Source organism: Carcharhinus amblyrhynchos, chromosome 8, assembly GCF_965287045.1.
Source record: "Carcharhinus amblyrhynchos chromosome 8, sCarAmb.v2.hapA, whole genome shotgun sequence".
Classification (NCBI taxonomy): domain Eukaryota; kingdom Metazoa; phylum Chordata; class Chondrichthyes; order Carcharhiniformes; family Carcharhinidae; genus Carcharhinus; species Carcharhinus amblyrhynchos.
In genome coordinates this window covers 121,353,015-121,373,726 of record NC_137331.1, presented here as the reverse complement: position 1 = coordinate 121,373,726, position 20,712 = coordinate 121,353,015, and the positions used below count along the sequence as shown (strand labels likewise).

General features: G+C 48.0%; 1 protein-coding gene across 1 annotated transcript in view; it reads left to right on the top strand.

Annotated features, from left to right (window-relative positions):
- Positions 1–20,712, top strand: part of LOC145346403 (uncharacterized) — a 122,126-nt gene that overhangs the window by 64,270 nt on the left and 37,144 nt on the right. The window contains exons 14-17 of the mRNA XM_080193556.1: positions 2,532–2,637; positions 7,241–7,446; positions 9,012–9,140; positions 18,187–18,348. Of these exons, the coding sequence (XP_080049682.1) occupies positions 2,532–2,637; positions 7,241–7,446; positions 9,012–9,140; positions 18,187–18,348 (603 nt within the window). The remainder of the gene's footprint in view (positions 1–2,531; positions 2,638–7,240; positions 7,447–9,011; positions 9,141–18,186; positions 18,349–20,712) is intronic.

The following is a 20,712-nucleotide window of genomic DNA, read 5'->3' as shown; positions in this document are numbered from 1 at the left end:
TGCCTCACAGCGCCAGAGTGCCCAGGTTCGATTCCAGCCTCGGGTCACTGCCTGTGTGGAGTTTGTACATTCTCCCCGTTTCCTCCGGTTTCCTCCCACAGTCCGAAAGATGCGCTGGTTAGGGTGCATTGGCCGTGCTAAATTCTCCCTCAGGTGTACCCGAACAGGCACCAGAGTGCGGCGATCAGGGGATTTTCACTGTAACTTCACTGCAATGTTAATGTAAGCCTATTTGTGACACTAATACATAAACTTTAACTTAAGAGCCTGCACTGACCACGCTGCCCCAACTTAACTAAAACCCCCTACCCGTCCGCTTCCACTACCTCCCCTGGCGAGGAGTTCCAGACACCCACTACTCTCTGTGTAAAAAAAAAATAAATAAAATTTGCCTCGTACATCTCCTTTCCCCTCGCACCTTAAACCTTTGACCCTTTGTAATTGGCTCTTCCACCCTGGGAAAAAGCTAGATAGTTAGATTGATCATGGGAAATGTAAGGGAACTGTAAAATCTCGCCCACTCTGTCAAAGAGTCAATACAGACTCAATGGCCTCCTCTACACTTTTAAGGTTTCTGTGATTTTTTTTTAAAATGTGCTGAACAGCAGGTTAAAAACTCGTTATTTCATTAGGCTCCCATTGGCAGTGTGCCAAACTTCTTTCGATTCTTGGAGAAGAGTTTTGCCTTGTCAGCCAATCTAACAGTACTCCAGTTCTCCCAGGCACAGCTCCGCAGTGACCAGAAGAGATACTGTTAACACTCTGCTTGGAACTGAGTCCCAGCGTCATTCCCAGGGGAGGCCCTAAGGATTGATGGGGTAGGCCGTAGGGATGGGGAGGACCAGGGATTCCTGGACCCGGAGGGGTGGGTGCCCCAAATCTGAAGGGGCCTTCAGATTAAAGCATTCCATCCCTCGCTTCCCACCCCATCCCCAATTCAGAAATTGGAGCTGAATGTATTGAGGCAAGAGGGGAGTATTCCGTCACGCGCCTGACCTCTTCCTTGTGGATGGTGGACAGGCTGGAGACAGGAAGCGAGTTACTGTCCACAGGATTCCCAGCCTTTGACCTGCTCCGGTAGCCACAGTATTTACGTGGCTGGCCCAGTTCAGTCTCTGTTCAACGGTAAGACAGATATAGGTAGGTTCTTGATTAATAAGGGGATGGGGGGTTGTGGGGAAGAGGCAGGAGGTTGGGGATGAGAAAAATATCAGCCATGATTGAAAGACAGAACAGACTTGATGGGCTGAGTGGCCTGAACGTGTTCCTATGTTGTATGGTTCCCCCAAGAATGTAGATAGTGGGAGATTCAGTGAGGGTAATGCCATTGAATGTCAGGGGCCGATGACTAGATCCTCTCCTGTTAAGACAATCACTGCCCTGGACTTGTGTGGCACAAATGTAACTTGTCACTTTTGATTTCATTTATTGTTGTCACATGTATTGGGATGCAGCGGCAAGTATTGTTTCTTGCACGCTACACAGACAAAGCATACTGTTCATAGAGTACGTAGGGGAGAAGGAAAAGAGTTGTGTTCGGAATGTGTTTTTTCTTACCAGCCCAAGCCTGAATATTATCTAGGGCTTGCTGCTTAGGGGCACAGTAACAGTTCTCAACATTGTCCACTCATCAGAGCAACATCCCTACTCCTGGCTCTGTAATGGACCATTTGAAGATTGAATTTGAAACCTCCTCGTTTAGGTATCTCGCAATTTTTTTTTTGAGAACAGCAGCATCTGGCTGTTTAACAATGAGTCACATCAGAAGTTTAAATGTGCGCAATCTTTAGTGTGAAGGAAAGGAGCGTCACAGTGGTTAGCCCTGCTGCCTCTCAGCGCCAAGGACCCAGGTTCAATCCCTGGCTTGGGTCGCTCTCTTACCGGAGTTTGCATGATCTCCTCGTGTCTTTTTTAAAATTTATTTATGAGACATGGGGCATTGCTTGTTGGTCAGCATTTATTGCCCATCCCATGTGAGTGTGGAGTCACATGTGGGCCAGACCGGGTAAGGATGGCAGATTTCCTTCCTTAAAGGACATTAGTGAACCAGATGGATTTTTCCGACAATCGACAATGGTTTCATGGTCGTCAGTAGATGCTTAATTCCACACTCTTTTTTTTATTGAATTCAAATTCCACCATCTGCTATGGTGGGATTCGAACCCGGGTTCCCAGAACAGTAGCGGAGTCTATGGATTAATAATCTAGCAATAATTCCACGAAACCATCACCTCTGTATGGTCTTGCTCTGGTTTTCTCCCACAGTCCAAGAGACATGCTGATTTGATGCATTGGCCATGCTAAATTCTCCCTCGGTGTACCGAAATAGGCACTGGAATGTGGCGACTTGGGGATTTACACAGTAACTTCATTGCAGTGTTAATATAAGCCTACTTGTGACACTAATAAATAAATAGATGGCTATCCAAAGGTGGAAGCTGAGTGTAACATTGACTGAGCGTGAGAGATTGGTGGATATAAGTCTTCCAAATATGTAAACATTTCGATACAAACGTGTGATCTTTTTCCAGAATTACTGTGAGGTTGTGCAATGTGTTTGCAACAGAGGATTTTCCAAGCAAAAGATTGAGGTGACGATTGCCCCACGTGTTTCCAACGGGCAAGTTATTCTTACAGGTGAGTCCTGGCTGGGATGCAGTAGATATTGTTGATTTGGCTCTCTGTACATCTTTCCATCACCTCCCTCCAAAATTCCATATCCTTCAATGTTGTTTGAAGGTTTTCTCGGTGAGAGTTGTACCATAGAACATTACAGCACAATACAGGCCCTTCAGCCCTCAATGTTGTGCCAAGCTATGTCCAAACCCAAGATCAAGCTATCCCACTCCCTGTTGTTCTGGTGTGCTCCATGTGCCTTTCCAATAACCGCTTGAAAGTTCCTAAAGTGTCCGACTCCACTATCACAGCAGGCAGTGCATTCCACACCCCAACCACTCTGAGTAAAGAATCTACCTCGGACATCCCTCCTGTATCTCCCACCATGAATCTTTAAAGTTATGCCCCCTAGTAATAACTATATCCACCCGAGGAAATGGTCTCTGAACATTCACTCTATCCCCCTCATCATCTTATAAACCTCTATTAAGTCGCCCCTCATCCTCCTCCACTCCAAAGAGAAAAACCCCAGATCCCTCAATGTTTCCTCATAAGACCTACCCTCCAAACCAGGCAGCATCCTGGTAAATCTCCTCTGCACTCTCTCCAATGCTTCCACATCCTTCGTATAGTGAGGTGACCAGAACTGTACACAATATTCCAAATGTGGTCTCACCAAGGTCCTGTGTAGTTGCAGCATTGCCCATGACTATAAAAGTAGGGAGGTCTTGCTGCAGCTGTATAGGGCATTGGTGAGGCCGCAGCTGGAGTACTGTGTGCAGTTTTGGGCGCCGCACCTGCGCAAGGATATTTTGGCCCTGGAGGGAGTGCAGAGGAGGTTTACTAGGCTGATACCGGAGTTGAGGGGATTGAGCTATGAGGAGAGGCTGAATAAACTAGGCTTGTACTCGTTAGAGTTTAGGAGAATGAGGGGAGATCTCATTGAGACGTATAAGATGATGAATGGGATGGATAGGATAGAGGTGGAGAGACTCTTCCCGCTCAAAAAAGACAGTAGGACTAGGGGGCACAGCCTCAAGATAAAGGGGAGGCGGTTTAGAACGGAGTTGAGGAGGAACTTCTTCACTCAAAGGGTGGTGAATCTCTGGAATTCTCTGCCCGTTGAAGTGGTGGAGGCTGCCTCGCTAAATATTTTTAAGAAGCGGGTTGATGGGTTCTTGATAAGAGAGGGGATTAAGGGTTATGGGGAGAGGGCGGGAAAGTGGAACTGAGCCACAACAGATCAGCCATGATCTTATTGAATGGCGGGGCAGGCTCGAAGGGCTAGATGGCCTACTCCTGCTCCTATTTCTTAAACTCAAAACCTCTGTTAACACACTATAAGCCTTCTTCATGGCTCTATCTACTTGACTGGCAACCTTTAGAGATCTGTGGATATGAACCCCAAGATCTCTGTTCCTCCACATTCCTCAGAAGCCTGCTGTTGACCCTGTAATCTGCATTCAAGTTTGTCCGACCAAAATGAATCACCTCACACTTATCAGGGTTAAACTCCATCTGCCACTTTTTGGCCCAGCTCTGCATCCTATCAATGTCTCTTTGCAGCCTGCAACAGCCCTCCATCTCATCCATTACTCCACCAATCTTGGTGTCATCAGCAAATTTACTAACTGACCCTTCAGCCCCCTCTTCCAAGTCATTGATAAAAATCACAAAAAGCAGAGGACCAGCACTGACCCCTGTGGTACACCGCTGGTAACTGGTCTCCGATCTGAAAACTTTTCTTCCACCACCACCCTCTGTCTTCTATGAGACAGCCAGTTACTTATCCAATTGGCCATATTTCCTTCTATTCCACTCCTCTTTACCTTCTTCATGAGCCTACCATGGGGAATCTTATCAAACGCCTTACTAAAATCCATGTATACGACATCAACTGCTCTACCTTCGTCGACACACATAGTAACTTCCTCAAAGAATTCAATCAAATTTGTGAGGCAGGACTTACCTGTCACGAAGCCGTGCTGACTATCCCGGATTAAACTGCATCTTTCCAAATAGTCATAAATCCCATCTCTCAGGACCCTTTCCATTAGCTTACCGGCCACCGAAGTAAGACTAACTGGCCTATAATTACCAGGGTTATTCCTATTTCCTTAAGAGAGGAACAACATTCACCACTCTCCAGTCCTCTGGCACAATCCCTATGGACAGTAAGGACCCAGAGATCAAAGCTAAAGGTTCCTCAATCTCAGCCCTTGCCTCCCAAAGTATCCAAGGATGTATCCCATCTGGCCCAGGGGACTTACCGACCTCAGGTTTTTCAAAATTGCTAATACATCTTCCCTCAGGATATCTACCTCCTCTATCCTATCAGCCTGTATCATGCACTCATCCTCAAAAACATGGCCCCTCTCCTTAGTGAACACTGAAGAAAAGTATTCATTCAACGCCTCACCTATCTCTTCTGACTCCATGCACAAGTTCCCACTACTATCCTTGACTGGCCCTAACCTCACCTTAGTCATTCTTTCATTTCTCACATAAGAGTAAAAACAAGGAAGAAAAATCTACTGTTATACACGGGAGGGGAGAACCGTAAATGTATCTCCCTCAGTTCCTGCATATTCTTGTACAATGCAAATGTCTCCAGTTCACACACACAGCTATCGCGTTGTCATCGCGATGCAGGCAGCCAATCGGCCCATCGTGTTCATTGCAGCTCCCTGTAAAGCTATCCGGTCAGCCTCGCCCTGATCCCTGTGACCCGGCACGTTTATTTCCCTCCAGTTCCCATCCAATTTCCTTTAGAGATCATTGGTCACTTCCAGAGAAAAGTTACAGCACAAAAGGAGAGCATTCGGTCCATCTTGTCCATGCCAGCCCACGGACACCCAGGTGCCCACCTTCCTGCACCCGGCCCGTAGTCCTGTAGCTTACGGCACTCGGGTACTGATTTAAAGTGTTTGGGGTCTCTGCCTCCACAGCCAACTCGGGGAGCAAATTCCAGACACCCATCACCCTCTGAGGAAAAAAAGTTTTTCCTCATATCCGCTCTACCCCTACTGCCACTTATCCTGAATCCATGTCATCTGGCTCTAGAATTCTCCACCAAGACAAACAAGTCCGCTCTATCTCTTCCTCTCACAATTATGTACACTTCTCCCACCCTGATCGTCACGGTGGCACAGTGGTTAGCACTGCCGCCTCACAGCGCCAGGGACCCGGGTTCGATTCCCGGCTCGGATCAGTGTCTGTGTAGAGTCTGCATCTTCGCCCCATGTCTGTATGGGTTTCCTTCGGGGCTCCAACTTCCTCCTACACAAAGGCTAGCTGCGTTGGCCACGCTAAATTGCCCCTTTAGTGTCCTGAGATGCATAGGTTAGAGGGATTAGCAGGGTAAATATGTGGGCTGATGGGGAGAGGGCCTTAGTGGGATTGTCGTCAGTGCGGACCCCATGGGCCAAATGGCCTTCTTCTGTACCTTTATGATTCTATATCGTAGAAACGCTACAATCCCACCCAGGCCCTATCCCCATAACCCCATGGATTTATAACCTAATTGAATTCAAATTCTACCACGGTGGGGTTCGAACCCGGGTCCCCAGAACGTTAGCTGAGTTTCTGGATTAACAGTCTAGCGGTAATACCACTAGGCCGTCGTGTCCCCACAGTGGGAGCTGGGGTAACCCATGAACTCCTCCAAGCTTGCTCCGCAACTCAGTAATATCACGGCTGTAGTTTCAGCTCCAGATCGCCCTGTCCCTATTGCAGTCGATCGTCCCGTGTGCAAAAGCCTTGGAAGGGAGTATGGATCTCAGCAAGAGCAACTGTTCAAGGAACAGTTGAATGGAGCTCCATGGGTGTCTCTGAAACACAAGGACTCCTTCAATTAAACATTTAACCTACTGGGCTCAACATTAAGTTCAACAATTTATTGTTTTCCTTTGTATTTTCTTTGGTTTTCCATTTGGTTTAAGGGACACCGGAACAGGAAGAGGCCATTCAGTCCTTCGGGAAGCACCTGTACATTATCTTGCCATTCACACCTCCTCTGGATACTTCCCTTGTTTCGTTACACATGCCGTTACCAACCCCCTTTGGCCGTGCGCCACCATCTCTGTTCTCATTTAATCTCCTCCTCGTTTTCCACCTTTTTGTTCTTCCGCCCTGCCATCCCCTTATTGGCTTAAAACCTATTACATCCCCAGGTGGCACAGTGGGTTAGCACTGCTGCCTCACAGCGCCAGGGATCCGGGTTCGAACCCTGGCTTGGGTCGCTGTCTGTGCGGAGTTTGCACGTTCTCCCCGTGTCTGCGCGGGTTTCCTCCGGGGGCTCCGGTTTCCTCCCACAGTCCAACGATGTGTGGATTGGCCATGCTAAATTGCCCTTTAGTGTTTGGGGACCAGCCAGGGTCAATGCATGGGGTTATGGGGATAAAGCCTTGGTGGCTTTGTTGTCAGTGCAGACTAGATGGGCCAAATGGCCTCCTTCTGCATGGTAGGATTCAATGAAACATAGACCCCATTTCTCTCTTCACAGATGTTGCCCGATGAGCAATGAGCCTGACAGGTAAAGCCACATCCCACGAACAAATTTTTTTGTATAGTCCAGCTGTCTTTGCACTCAAATCTAATTCTAGACCAATTTTCCCAAATCCAGTTCCGTTCCGTGACTGTGCCTTGGGGAAGAACGTCCAGTTCAGCACCAACGATAAGGGCTTTGAAGTGGACGGGGCTGGAGTTGTACATGCCGTTCAGACTCGAAACGTTGACTCGAAGCATGAGTTCAAAGTGTTGGCAGAAGATTTGGAAACTTGTGAAACGTGGTCAGCGGAAATCCGGCTCATCGCTCTGAAAAGGACTGAGGTGAGGGTGCGCTGGGCTTTACACAGAGGCGAGGAGGGAATGGGGGGGCTGGGTGGAGGGAGAGCACAGAATCACAGCAAGGTTACGCTGCAGGAAGAGGCCATTCAGCCCACTGTGTCTGTGTTGGTCGAAACGGAGAAAAAGAAACTAGCCCTTTGTTTTAGTCCCGTTTTCCAGCACCCAGTCCTCGGCTTTGCAAGTTCCAGTCTTCACGCTCAGATCCCACCCCTTCTAAATGACTTGAGCTCTTCAGCCTCAATCACCAGTTCAGGCGGTGAATTCCAGACACCCACCACGCTCTGGGCGTTAAAGCTTTTCCTCGCATCCCCTCTAATCCTTCTCCACGGTGGTTAGCACTACTGCCTCACAGTGCCAGGGACCCAGGATCGATTTCCAGCTTGGGTCACTCTCTGTGCGGAGACTGCACATTCTCCCCGTGTCTGTGTGGGTTCCCCCCAGGTGCTCCAGTTCCCTGTGTCCGAAAGACGTGCTGGTTAGACTGCGCTGGCCATGTTGAATTCTCCCTTGGTGTACCCGAACAGGCGCCGGAGTGTGGCGACCAGGGGGATTTTCATACTAACTTCATTGCAGTGTTACCCGTGACACTAATCAATGAACTTTTACCCATCACTTTAAACCTACGCCCCGTGGTAGTGACCCCTGAGCTCAGCCAGGATACACGAACCCGGCTCCCTGATGCTGGGAGGCTGCAGTGCTAACCACTGCAGTTCATTCCAGCGTCAAGAAATAGCCTTGTTCGTGAAGCAGGCTGGAGGGAGAAATGATTGAAGCTTTGAGCCCATTTCTTGGATTGCCAATGAGTGCTCATTCCCTTGACACACTGGGGGGAGCTTTCCAATCTTATCCAATTGGCCATATTTCCTTCTATTCCACCCCTCCTTACCTTCTCCATGAGCCTACCATGGGGAATCTTATCAAACGCCTTACTAAAATCCATGTATACGACATCAACTGCTCTACCTTCGTCGACACACTTAGTAACTTCCTCAAAGAATTCAATCAAATTTGTGAGGCAGGACTTACCTGTCACGAAGCCGTGCTGACTATCCCGGATTAAACTGCATCTTTCCAAATAGTCATAAATCCCATCTCTCAGGACCCTTTCCATTAGCTTACTGACCACCGAAGTAAGACTAACTGGCCTATAATTACCAGGGTTATTCCTATTTCCTTAAGAGAGGAACAACATTCGCCACTCTCCAGTCCTCTGGCACAATCCCTATGATGTGGAGATGCCGGCGTTGGACTGGGGTAAACACAGTAAAAAGTCTGACAACACCAGGTTTCAGTCCACCTGGTGCTGTCAGACTTTTTACAATCCCTATGGACAGTAAGGACCCAGAAAGCAAAGCTAAAGGTTCCTCAATCTCATCCCTCGCCTCCCAAAGTATCCTAGGGTGTATCCCATCTGGCCCAGGGGACTTATCGACCCTCAGGTTTTTCAAAATTGCGAATACATCTTCCCTCAGGATATCCACCTCCTCCATCCTATCAGCCTGTATCACGCACTCATCCTCAAAAACATGGTTTCCGGTTTGTTACAGCTTGTGAAAAGGAGCCCTAAAGTGATCCGTTTTCCGCCAAAAAGGAGCTTTAGACGGCAGAAGAGAAGCTGGATCACTCCACCACTTGACATCACTGAAAATAAGGTGCCAACAAATCCAATTGCAGTGGTAAGTGAATATTTGTTTTGTTTACGGGCGAGCTGGGCCAGCACTTCTAGCCCATCACGGGGAATGCTGGTCTAACCAGCGGCGCCCGTGCCTCTTGAATGAATTTAAAAATTTGCCGTTGCGTAGGTGAGGGGTGAGCCGCTGCCTTGAACTGTTGGAGCCCGTTTGGTGTGGGTATACCCACAGCGCTGGTGGATGTGGTGCCAAGCAAGTGGGCAGACTTATCTTGGACGGTTTGATTTATTATTGTCTCAGTGCGCAGTGAAAAGTATGCACACCATACAGACAAAGCATACTGTTCATAGAGAAGGATAGGAGAGAGTGCAGAATGGAGTGTTACAGTCATAGCTAGGGTGCAGAGAAAGAACATAAGAAATAGGAGCAGGAGTAGGCCATCCAGCCCTTCGAGCCTGCCCCGCCATTCAATAAGATCATGGCTGATCTGTCGTGGCTCAGTTCCACATTCCCGCCCTCTCCCCGTAACCCTTAATCCCCTCTCTTATCAAAAACCCATCAACCCGTGTCTTAAAAATATTTAGCGAGGCAGCCTCCACCACTTCAACGGGCAGAGAATTCCAGAGATTCACCACCCTTTGAGTGAAGAAGTTCCTCCTCAACTCCATTCTAGACCGCCCCCCCCTTTATCCTGAGGCTGTGCCCCCTAGTCCTACTGTCCTTTCTGAGCGGGAAGAGTCTCTCCACCTCTATCCTATCCATCCCATTCAACATCTTATACGTCTCAATGAGATCTCCCCTCATTCTTCTAAACTCTAACGAGTACAAGCCTAGTTTATTCAGCCTCTCCTCATAGTTCAACCCCCTCAACTCCGGAATCAGCCTAGTAAACCTCCTCTGCACTCCCTCCAAGGCCAAAATATCCTTGCGTAAGTGCGGCGACCAAAACTGCACACAGTACTCCAGCTGCGGCCTCACCAGTGCCCTGTACAGTTGCAGCAAGACCTCCCTACTTTTATATTCAATCCCCCTCGCTATGAAGGCCAGCATCCCATTCGCCTTCCTGACCACCTGCTGCACCTGCAAGCTGGGTTTTTGTGACTCATGCACAAGGACCCCGAGGTCCCTCTGCACCGTCGCCTGCTGCAGTTTTTCGCCACGTAAGTAATAGAAACCCTCAACTTAATGCGAGGTAAGTCCGTTCAAAAGTCTGGGAAGAAGCTGTTCTTGAGTCGGTTGGTGCGTGGCCTCAGACTTTTGAATCACACCTGATCTTGGGCTTGATCTGACGCGGGATCAGCCCAGAAGCTGTAAATAGTGGAATCTGCATTGAAAATGTGCACTTTTTAAAAAAAATATGTAATTGACCGCTGGGTCAAAATCCTGGAACCCCCTCCCCTAACAGCACTGTAGGTGTACCTACACCTCACAGACTGCAATGATTCAATATAATGGCTCCCCATCACCTTCCCCAGGGCAAATGGGGATGGGCAATAAATACTGATCTAACCAGCAACACCCACATCTCGTCATCAAATAACTAACATCTATTTATAAAGGGGTTGTGGGAACTGTGCGAGTTTATATGCAAATCCCTGAAGACTTATATGCAAATTGCTGGAGGACCAAAGACAACCTTTGATCTTATTGCATGCGCTCATGGTGATACAATGAGGACTAGATTTGCATATGTGTAATTAACAATATGTCACTACGTAAAAATTTGATGTTTTCAATTTGTACCCGGAGGGAGATTGAGGAACAGCTACCTAGGCAGATTTTGACAAGGTGTAAAAGTAACAGCGTTGTCATCATGGGAGATTTTAACTTACCCAATATTGACTGGGACTCACTTAGTGCTAGGGACGTGGATGGGGCAGAGTTTGTAAGGACCATCCAGGAGGGTTTCTTGAATGTGGTTAGTCCAACTAGGGAAGGGGCCATACTGGACCTGGTATTAAGGAATGAGCCCAGCCAGGTGATCGATGTTCCAGTAGGGGAGCAGTTCGGGAACAGTGATCACAATTCAGTAAGCTTTAAGGTGCCGATTGACAAAGTTAAGCGTAGTCCTCAGGTTAAGGTGCTAAACTGGGGGAAGGCTAATTACAACAGTATTAGGCAGGAACAGAAGAATGTAGATTGGGGACAGATATTTGAGGGCAAATCAACATTTGGCATGTGGGAGGCTTTTAAGTACAAGTTGGTAGGGATTCAGGACCGGTGCATTCCTGTAAGGATGAAGGATAAATATGCCAAGTTTTGGGAACCTTGGATAACGAGAAATAGCGTGAGCCTAGTCAAAGAGAAAAAGGAAGCATTTGTTAAAGCTAGGAAACTGGGAGCACACGAAGCAAGTGTGGAATACAAGGAAAGTAGAAAGAAACTTAAGTAAGGAGGGCCAGAAGGGGTCATGAAAAGTCATTGGGCAGAGGATTAAGAAAAATCCCAAGGCTTTTAACGCAAGAGCAAGAGGATAGCTGGGGAGAGGGTTAGGACAAGGGAGGGAATCTGTGCGTGGAGCCAGAGGAAATGGGCAAGGTATTAAATGAGTACTTTGCGTCAGTATTCACCAAAGAGAAGGATTTGGTGGGTAGTGAGTCTGGGAAAGGGTGTGTAGGTAGTTTGAGTCATATTGAGATCAAAAAGGAGGAGGTTCTTGAGAAACTTTAAGGTAAACAAATCCCTAGGGCCTGATGGGATGTACCCCAGAATACTGAGAGAGGAAATTGGGGCCTTGAGAGAAATCTTTGTATCTTCACTGGCTACAGGGGAGATCCCAGAGGACTGGAGAATAGCCAATGTTGTCCCTTTAATTACAGGCCAGTGAGCCTTACATCAGTGGTAGGGAAATCTATGGACAAACACACCAAGGTTCCTTTGATCCAGAGAACTCCTGAGTGTCCTACCATTCAATGAGTACTTTTGTGTCAAATTACTCACATCCTTTAAAAGGTATCTGGATGAACACTCGGCACAGCATAACATTCAGGGCAATGGGCCAAGTGCTGGCAAGTATGATTAAGTGGGAAATCAGGTGTTTCTCATGTGTCGGTGTGGATTGTCTTATGAGGAAAGGTTGGAAAGGTTTTTAAAGTTTTAACGTTAATTTATTAATCACAAGCAAGGCTTATATGCAATGAAGTTACTGTGAAATTCTGCGAGTTGCCAGACTCTGGCGCCTGTTTGTGTCAACCTACCTAACCAGTGGGGCGGCACAGTGGTCAGCACTGCTGCCTCACAGCACCAGCTTGGGTCGCTGTCCGTGTGGAGTTTGCACATTCTCCCCATGTCTGTGTGGGTTTCCTCCGTGTGCTCCAGTTTCCTCCCACGGTCTGGAAGACATGTTGGTTAGGTACATTGACCTGAACTGGTGCCGGACTGTGGCGACTAAGGGGAATTTCATTGCAGTGTTAATGTAAGTCTTACTTGTGACCAATAAATAAACTTTATTATTACAGGATTCTTCGAGATGGGATTTATTCCCACTTGGAAACTTTTGGACGTATAGTGAGAGGCAACATGGTTTTGTAAAGGGGAGGTCGTGTCTCACGAACTTGATTGAGTTTTTTGAGGAAGTGACGAAGATAATCGATGAGGGTAGGGCAGTGGATGTTATCTACATGGACTTCAGTAAGGCCTTTGACAAGGTCCCTCATGGCAGACTGGTGCAGAAGGTGAAGTCGTATGGGATCGGAGGTGAGCTGGCAAGGTGGATACAGAACTGGCTCAGTCATAGAAGACAGAGGGAGCAGTGGAAGGGTGTGTTTCTGAATGGAGGGCTGTGACAAGTGGCATTCCTCAGGGATCAGTGCTGGGACCTTTACTATTTGTAATGTATATAAATGATTTGGAGGAAAATGTAACTGGTTTGATTACTCAGTTTGCGGATGACACAGAGGTTGGTGGATTTGCGGATAGCGATGAGGACCATCAGAGGATATAGACCAATTGGAGACTTGGGTGGAGAAGTAGCAGAGGGAATTTAATCCGGACAAATGTGGGGTACTGCATTTTGGAAGGTCTAATATAGATGGGAAATGTACAGTAAATGGCAGAACCCTTAAGAGTATTGATAGGCAGAGGGATCTGGGTGTACAGGTACACAGGTCACTGAAAGTGGCAACGCAGGTGGAGAAGGTAGTCAAGAAGGTACACAGCATATTTGCCTTCATCGGCCAGGGCATTGAGTTTAAAAATTGGCAAGTCATGTTGCAGCTTTATAGAACCTTAGCTAGGCCGCAGTTGGAATCTTGTGATCAATTCTGGTCGCCACACTACCAGAAGGATGTGGAGGCTTTGGAGAGGGTACAGAAAAGATTTACCAGGATGTTGCCTGGTATGGAGGGCATTAGCTATGAGGAGAGGTTGGAGAAACTTGGTTTGTTCTCACTGGAGCGACGGAGGTTGAGGGGCGACCTGATAGAAATCTACGAGATTATGAGAGGCATGGACAGAGTGGATAGTCAGAAGCTTTATCCCAGGATGGAAGAGTCAATTACTAGGGGGCATAGGTTAAGGTGCAAGGTTTAAAGGACATGTATGAGGCAAGTTTTTTTACACAGAGGGTGGTGGGTATCTGGAACTCGTTGCCGGGGGAGGTAGTGGAAGTGGATACGATAATGACTTTTAAGGGGCATCTTGTCAAATACATAAATATTATTGACCTCCACATTGAACGTACTCCAGGCTGAGCAGCTGTAGGTCTGTACCCTGGGGGATCCCAAAGATTTGGCTGAGTGAAGAAACGTCTCCCGACCTCTCAATTTAATGGCAGCCCCGGATTATTCTGACACAGTGACCTCCTAATTCTCGATTCTCAACCTGAGGAAAGTCTTGGATGTACTCCTTAACAGAGCGTCTATCTACAGCTATTTGGCCCACTCTACTCAATCCCGGTTCCCAGGATAATCCTGTCGCTCCCAGGAAACAATCTACACCACAGTGCGAATGCCATTGGCCTAATTTTTCCTGATAATCGGAATGCACCCCTTCAGCAGTCCCTTGTGTCAGTGATGGTTCATCCGTGCAGATAGACTAGGATTAAGTGAGGTGAATTTAAGCTTATTAAATTTATTCATTTGTGTCACAAGTAGGCTTACATTAACACTGCAATGAAGTTACTGTGAAAATCCCCCAGTCGCTACACTCCAGCGCCTGCTCAGGTACACTGAGGGAGAATTCAGCGTGGCCAATGCACCTAACCAGCGCGTCTTTCAGACTGTGGGAGGAAACCGGAGCACCCAGAGGAAACCCACGCAGACATGGGGAAAATGTGCAGACTCCGCACAGACAGTGACCCAAGCCGGGAATCGAATTCAGGTCCCTGGCGCTACGAAGCAGCAGTGCTAACCACTGTGCCACCGTGCAGCAGTGGGATTTGTACCAATGCCCCCGCCGAAGGCACTGGATTAAGGATCCAGTCTCTTAGATCGCTCAGTGTGACCTGTAGATGATGTGCCCCGCACTGGTCTCACCAGCTCTCCCTCAATGAGGCCGCTGGTAGACATGGTGGCGCGTTATTGGCTCAAGCCGCTGCCCCCTCTCGCCGTTCTTGCTCGGTGCTGTTCTTACTGGTTGAGATTCTTGGCGCTACGTTTGATGATGGGGTTTTGGTTGTGATTGAGTAATTCTGTTCCCATGATGTTGATGAGCTCCTTGAGTCATGCTCATAACAAGATATTCCCGTCAGGGAAATTGGAAAATGTGAAATATCATAAGAATGGGGAGCTGGAGTGGGCCATCCGGCCCCTCGAGCCTGCTCCGCCATTCAGTAAGATCATGGCTGATTTTTTTGTGGACTCAGCTCCACTTATCCACCCACTCACCATAATTCCATTACTGTTCAAATATTTAATCTATCCTTGCTTTAAAAACATTCAATGAGGTAGCCTCACAGGGCAGGGAATTCCACAGATTCACAACCCTTTGTGTGGAGAAGTTACTCCTCAACTCAGTTCTATGTCTGCTGTCCTTTATTTTGAGGCCATACCCTCTAGTTCTAGTTTCACCCGCCAGTGGAAACAACTTCCCTGCTTCTATCTTATCGATTCCCTTCATAATCTTATATATTTCTATAAGATCTCCCCTCATTCTTCTGAATTCCAACGAGTATAGCCCCAGTCTACTCAGTCTCTCCTCATAATCCAACCCTCTCAACTCCAGAATCACCCTAGTGAATCTCCTCTGCGCCCCCTCCAGTGCCAGTATATCCTTTCTCAAGTAAGGAGACCAAAACTGTACACAGTAACTCCAGGTGTGGCCTCACCAGCACCTTATACAGCTGCAACATAACCTCACTGTTTTTAAACTCCATCTCTCTAGCAATGAAGGACAAAATTCCATTTGCCTTCTTAATTACCTGTTGTACCTGCAAACCAACTTTTTGTGATTCATGCACAAGGACACCCAGGTCCCTCTGCACAGCAGCATGCTGCGATTTTTTACTATTGAAATAATAGGGATCGGTGCTGGGGCCTCAACTGTTTACCATTTATATAGATGATCTGGAGGAGGGGGCTGAGTGTAGGGTAACGAAATTTGCTGATGACACGAAGATGAGTGGAAAAGCAAATTGTGTGGAAAGTCTGCAGAGGGATCTGGATAGGCTGAGCAAGTGGGCGAGGACCTGGCAGTTGGAATACAATGTTAGCAAGTGTGAGGTTATCCACTTTGGCAGAAATAATAGTAGGAGGGATTATTATTTAAAAGGCGAAAAGCTGCAGCATGCTACAGTGCAGAGGGACCTGGGGGTCCTTGTGCACGAGTCGCAAAAACCCAGTCTGCAGGTGCAGCAGGTGATCAAGAAGGCGAATGGGATGCTGGCCTTCATAGCGAGGGGGATTGAATATAAAAGTAGGGAGGTCTTGCTGCAACTGTACAGGGCACTGGTGAGGCCGCAGCTGGAGTACTGTGTGCAGTTTTGGTCGCCGCACTTGCGGAAGGATATATTGGCCTTGGAGGGAGTGCAGAGGAGGTTCACTAGGCTGATACCGGAGATGAGGGGGTTGGACTATGAAGAGAGACTAAATAGGCTGGGTCTGTACTCGTTGGAGTTTAGAAGGATGAGGGGGGATCTTATAGAGACGTATAAAATAATGAAAGGAGTGGATAGGGTAGAGGTAGAGAGATTCTTCCCACTCAGAAAGGATAGCAGGACTAGAGGGCACAGCCACAAGATAAGGGGGGGACAGTTTAGATCGGAGTTGAGGAGGAACTTCTTCACTCAAAGGGTGGTGAATCTCTGGAATTCTCTGCCCGTTGAAGTGGTGGAGGCTGCCTCGCTAAATATATTTAAGTCACGGGTGGATAGGTTTCTGATAGACAGGGGAATTAAGGGTTATGGGGAGAAAGTGGAACTGATCCACTTCAGATCAGCCATGATATTATTGAATGGCGGGGCAGGCTCGAAGGGCTAGATGGTCTCCTCCTATTTCTTATGTTCTTATGTTCTAATAGGCCATTTTGCTGTTATTCCTATCAAATTTGATGACCTCACATTTACCATCTTCTTGGTTCTGCTGCACAAATTGAACAGAGGAACTGGAAATAAATAAGATGGCTGGAATTTTATCATCCTGCCCGCCACAGGAATTGAAGTGGGCGAGGGGAGAACCGTGGAAAGGTCCATTGACCTTGAATGAGATCTTGTGGCTTTGGGACGAGTCAGGCTGTAAAATTCTGCCCAATGTATTTTTTTGACTGAAATGCAAATATAAACTCGTGCAAAACTTTGGATGAAAGATCGGAAAAAGAATTTGAATAACGCTGACAGAAGAGACATACTGCTAAATTTCCCATGAAGTACAAAATTGGTGCTCTGTTTGAAATTGACGTTCTTGGGTTGGTCCTGATAAGTGTGAGAGAAAAAACTTCGACAGCATGTCACTTTTTCAACAACACTTCAACTGTCAAGAGAAAAGAATTCCAGGCTGCATGGGGGTTGTGGATCATAGAATCCAGACAGGGCAGAAGGAGGCCATTCAGCCCATCAAGCCTGCACCAACAACAATCCCACCCAGGCCCTATCTCTGTAACTCCATCTATTTACCCAGCTAATCCCCCTGACACTAAGGGGCAATTTAGCACGGCCAATCTACCTAACCTACACGTCTTGGGACACTAGGGGGCAATTTATCATGGCCAAGCCACCTAACCTACACACTTTGGGACACTAAGGGGCAACCTAACCGGCATATCTTTGGAGCGTGGGAGGAAGCTGGAGCAACCAGAGGAAACCCACGCAGACATGGGGAGAACGAGCAAACTTCACATAGACAATGAACCAAGGCCAGAATCGAACCCGGGTCCCCGGCGCTCTGAGGCGGCAGTGCAAACCACTGCGCCGCCCGCCAGGATTGCCCTGATGGTAAGAGTAAGGTCCTTTACCAATTGCAGTAGGAGGCAGTGTGCCAAGTCTAGAATTCCTCATGGAGTCATGCAGCTATTATGGCATACACAGGGCGATTATTCTGGCATGTTTAAGTTACAGGTTAATTAAGAACATAAGAAATAGGAGCAGGAGTAGGCCATCTAGCCCTTCGAGCCTGCCCCGCCATTCAATAAGATCATGGCTGATCTGTCGCTGCTCAGTTCCACATTCCCGCCCTCTCCCCATAACCCTTAATCCCCTCTCTTATCAAAAACCCATCAACCCGCGTCTTAAAAATATTTAGCGAGGCAGCCTCCACCACTTCAACGGGCAGAGAATTCCAGAGATTCACCACCCTTTGAGTGAAGAAGTTCCTCCTCAACTCCGTTCTAAACCGCCCCCCTTTTATCTTGAGGCTGTGCCCCCTAGTCCTACTGTCTTTTTTGAGCGGGAAGAGTCTCTCCACCTCTATCCTATCCATCCCATTCATCATCTTATACGTCTCAATGAGATCTCCCCTCATTCTTCTAAACTCTAACGAGTACAAGCCCAGTTTATTCAGCCTCTCCTCATAGCTCAACCCCCTCAACTCCGGTATCAGCCTAGTAAACCTCCTCTGCACTCCCTCCAAGGCCAAAATATCTTTGCGCAGGTGCGGCGCCCAAAACTGCACACAGTAGTCCAGCTGCGAATTAACGTTGACTGTTTCTCTTTCCCACTTAGATTGTGTCCGACCACCAAGACAATCCCGGTATTAAAATAACCTACACCATTGTTGGACAAGGGGCGAATGAGCCACCTATCGGGCTGTTTGTCATCGACCCTCACACTGGAGAATTAAACGCAACGAGGACAGTGGATCGTGAACAATATTCATATTTCAGAGTAAGTAGCAACTGATTTTCAATATTCGAAGAAAGCTTGGATTCTCGGAGGCTGAAATGGTCGCTACGAGAGGACACAGGTTTAAGGTGCTGGGGAGCAGGAGATGTCAGGGGTGAGTTTTCCACTCAGAGGGTGGTGAGTGAGTGGAATCGGACGCCGTCGGTGGTGGTGGAGGCGAACTCGCTGGGGTCTTTTAAGAGACTTCTGGATGAGTACGTGGGATTTAATGGGATTGGGGGTTATAGATAGGCCTGGTAGGTAGGGATATGATTGTGGGCCGAAGGGCCTGTTTGTGCTGTAGTGTTCTATGTTAAATTGGTGGGATAAATATGTGGTGTTATGGCGACAGGGCCTGGGTAAGAAGCTCTGTCAGGGAGAGGGTGCAGACTCGATAGGCCAAATGGCCTCCTCCTGCAATGTGGGGATTCCATTTTTAATGGAAAAGGCAAAAGCTTTCGCTGGTTCTCTCACAGCAAGGGGTGAAGGGTGGTGAAGGAGGAGTCGTTTGTTTGCGTTGTTTCTGGAAGTTCGCTATGTTCTTCGTCTTAAGAATATCTTCTAAGTTCTAAAGTTCATTTATTTATTAGTCACAAGTAGGCTTACACTAACACTGCAATGAGGTTGCTGTGAAAATCCCCTAACTGCCGCAATCCGGTGCCTGTTCGGGTACACTGAGGGAGAATTTAGCACCCTAACCAGCGCACCTTTCAGACTGTGGGGGGAACCCGGAGGAAACCCACGCAGGCACAGGGAGAATGTGCAAACTCCACACAGACAGTGACCCGAGCCAGAATCGAAACCAGGTCCCTGGAGCTGTGAGGCAGCAGTGCCACCGTGCCGTCCCTGTTGTAATGTGGCACGCTCCCCCAAACAGTAAACGTGATGCAGATCGGATAGTCTGATTTTTGCGATTGAGGATTAGATATGGCGCAGTCGCCAGGATGAACTCCCTGATTATTTTCAAAGCCACGAGAGAATCCTTTGCCCCGCACCTGCGTGTGAGGGGGTGGGACCTCAGTTTATCACCTCGTTTGAGAAGCTGTACCTCCCAACTATCCAGCACATCCTCAGTGCTGTACTATACCAGAGTGTCATCATTTATTCAAGTTTCTGAAATGGGACTTGAACTCGGAAGGTGAGAGTGTTACCCACTGAGCCACATTTCTGAATGGAGAGTGGAGGCAGATGATGTTACAGATTTGAGGTACTGTGGCGTGACTGGAGCAGGAAGGAACTGCGGCGTGACTGGTTGGTGGGGAATTTTGTAGCACGAGTTTTAATGTCCAGAGGCACCAGACTATTGCACCGGGGACATGGGTTCAGATCCCACCACGGCAGCTGGTGGGATTTAAATTCCAGTTGATCAGTCTGGACTTCTCAATAATGAACGTATCATCAGGTGGCACAGTGGGTTAGCACTGCTGCCTCACAGCACCAGGGACCTGGGTTCGATTCCCAGCCCTCGGGTCACTGTCAGTGCAGAGTCTGCACATTCTCCCCGTGTCTGCGTGGGTTTCCTCCGGGTGCTCCGGTTTCCTCCCACAGTTCGAAAGACGTGCTGGTTAGGGTGCGTTGGCCGTGCTAAATTCTCTCTAAACGGTTTGATCGAGCAGACGCAGCACAGATTTGTGAAGGGGGAGTCGTGTTTAACGAATTTATTGGATTTTTATGAAGAAACGACATGTGCAACACGACAGCTCAGTGACTCTCACTGTTTGCTGTGCAGACACATGGATTTGGGCCGGTGTCTGTGGGAGTTTGCGCATTCTCCCCGTGCTTGCGTGGGTTTTCTCCGGGTGCTCCGGTTTCCTCCCACACCCCAAAAACGTGCTGTTAGGCTGATTGGTGTAACAAATTATCCCTAAATTAGTCTTCCCTCAATCTTCCCCAGTAGGCATAGACAAAGGTCATGGGTAGAAGAGGGCACTCACAATGTTAAAATGGCAGCGCAGGCTCGTTGGGCCTGTTTCCCGCGCTGTGTTGTTCTTTGTTCTTTGAAGATGTGACTAGTGCGGTAGACAGAGGGGAACCGGTGGATGTGGTGTTTTTAGATTTCCAGAAGGCGTTTGATAAGGTGCCTCACAAAAGATTGCTACAGAAGGTTAGGGTGCACAGAATTGGGGGTAAGGTGTTAGCGTGGATAGAGGATTGGTTGTCTAACAGGAAGTAGAGAGTTGGTATCAGTGGGTGCTATTCTGGTTGGCGGTTGGTGACTAGTGGAGTGCCGCAGGGATCAGTGCTGGGGCCTCAACTGTTTACCATTTACATAGACGATCTGGAGGAGGGGGCTGAGTGTAGGGTAACAAAATTTGCTGATGACACGAAGATGAGTGGAAAAGCGAATTGCGTGGAGGGTGCGGAAAG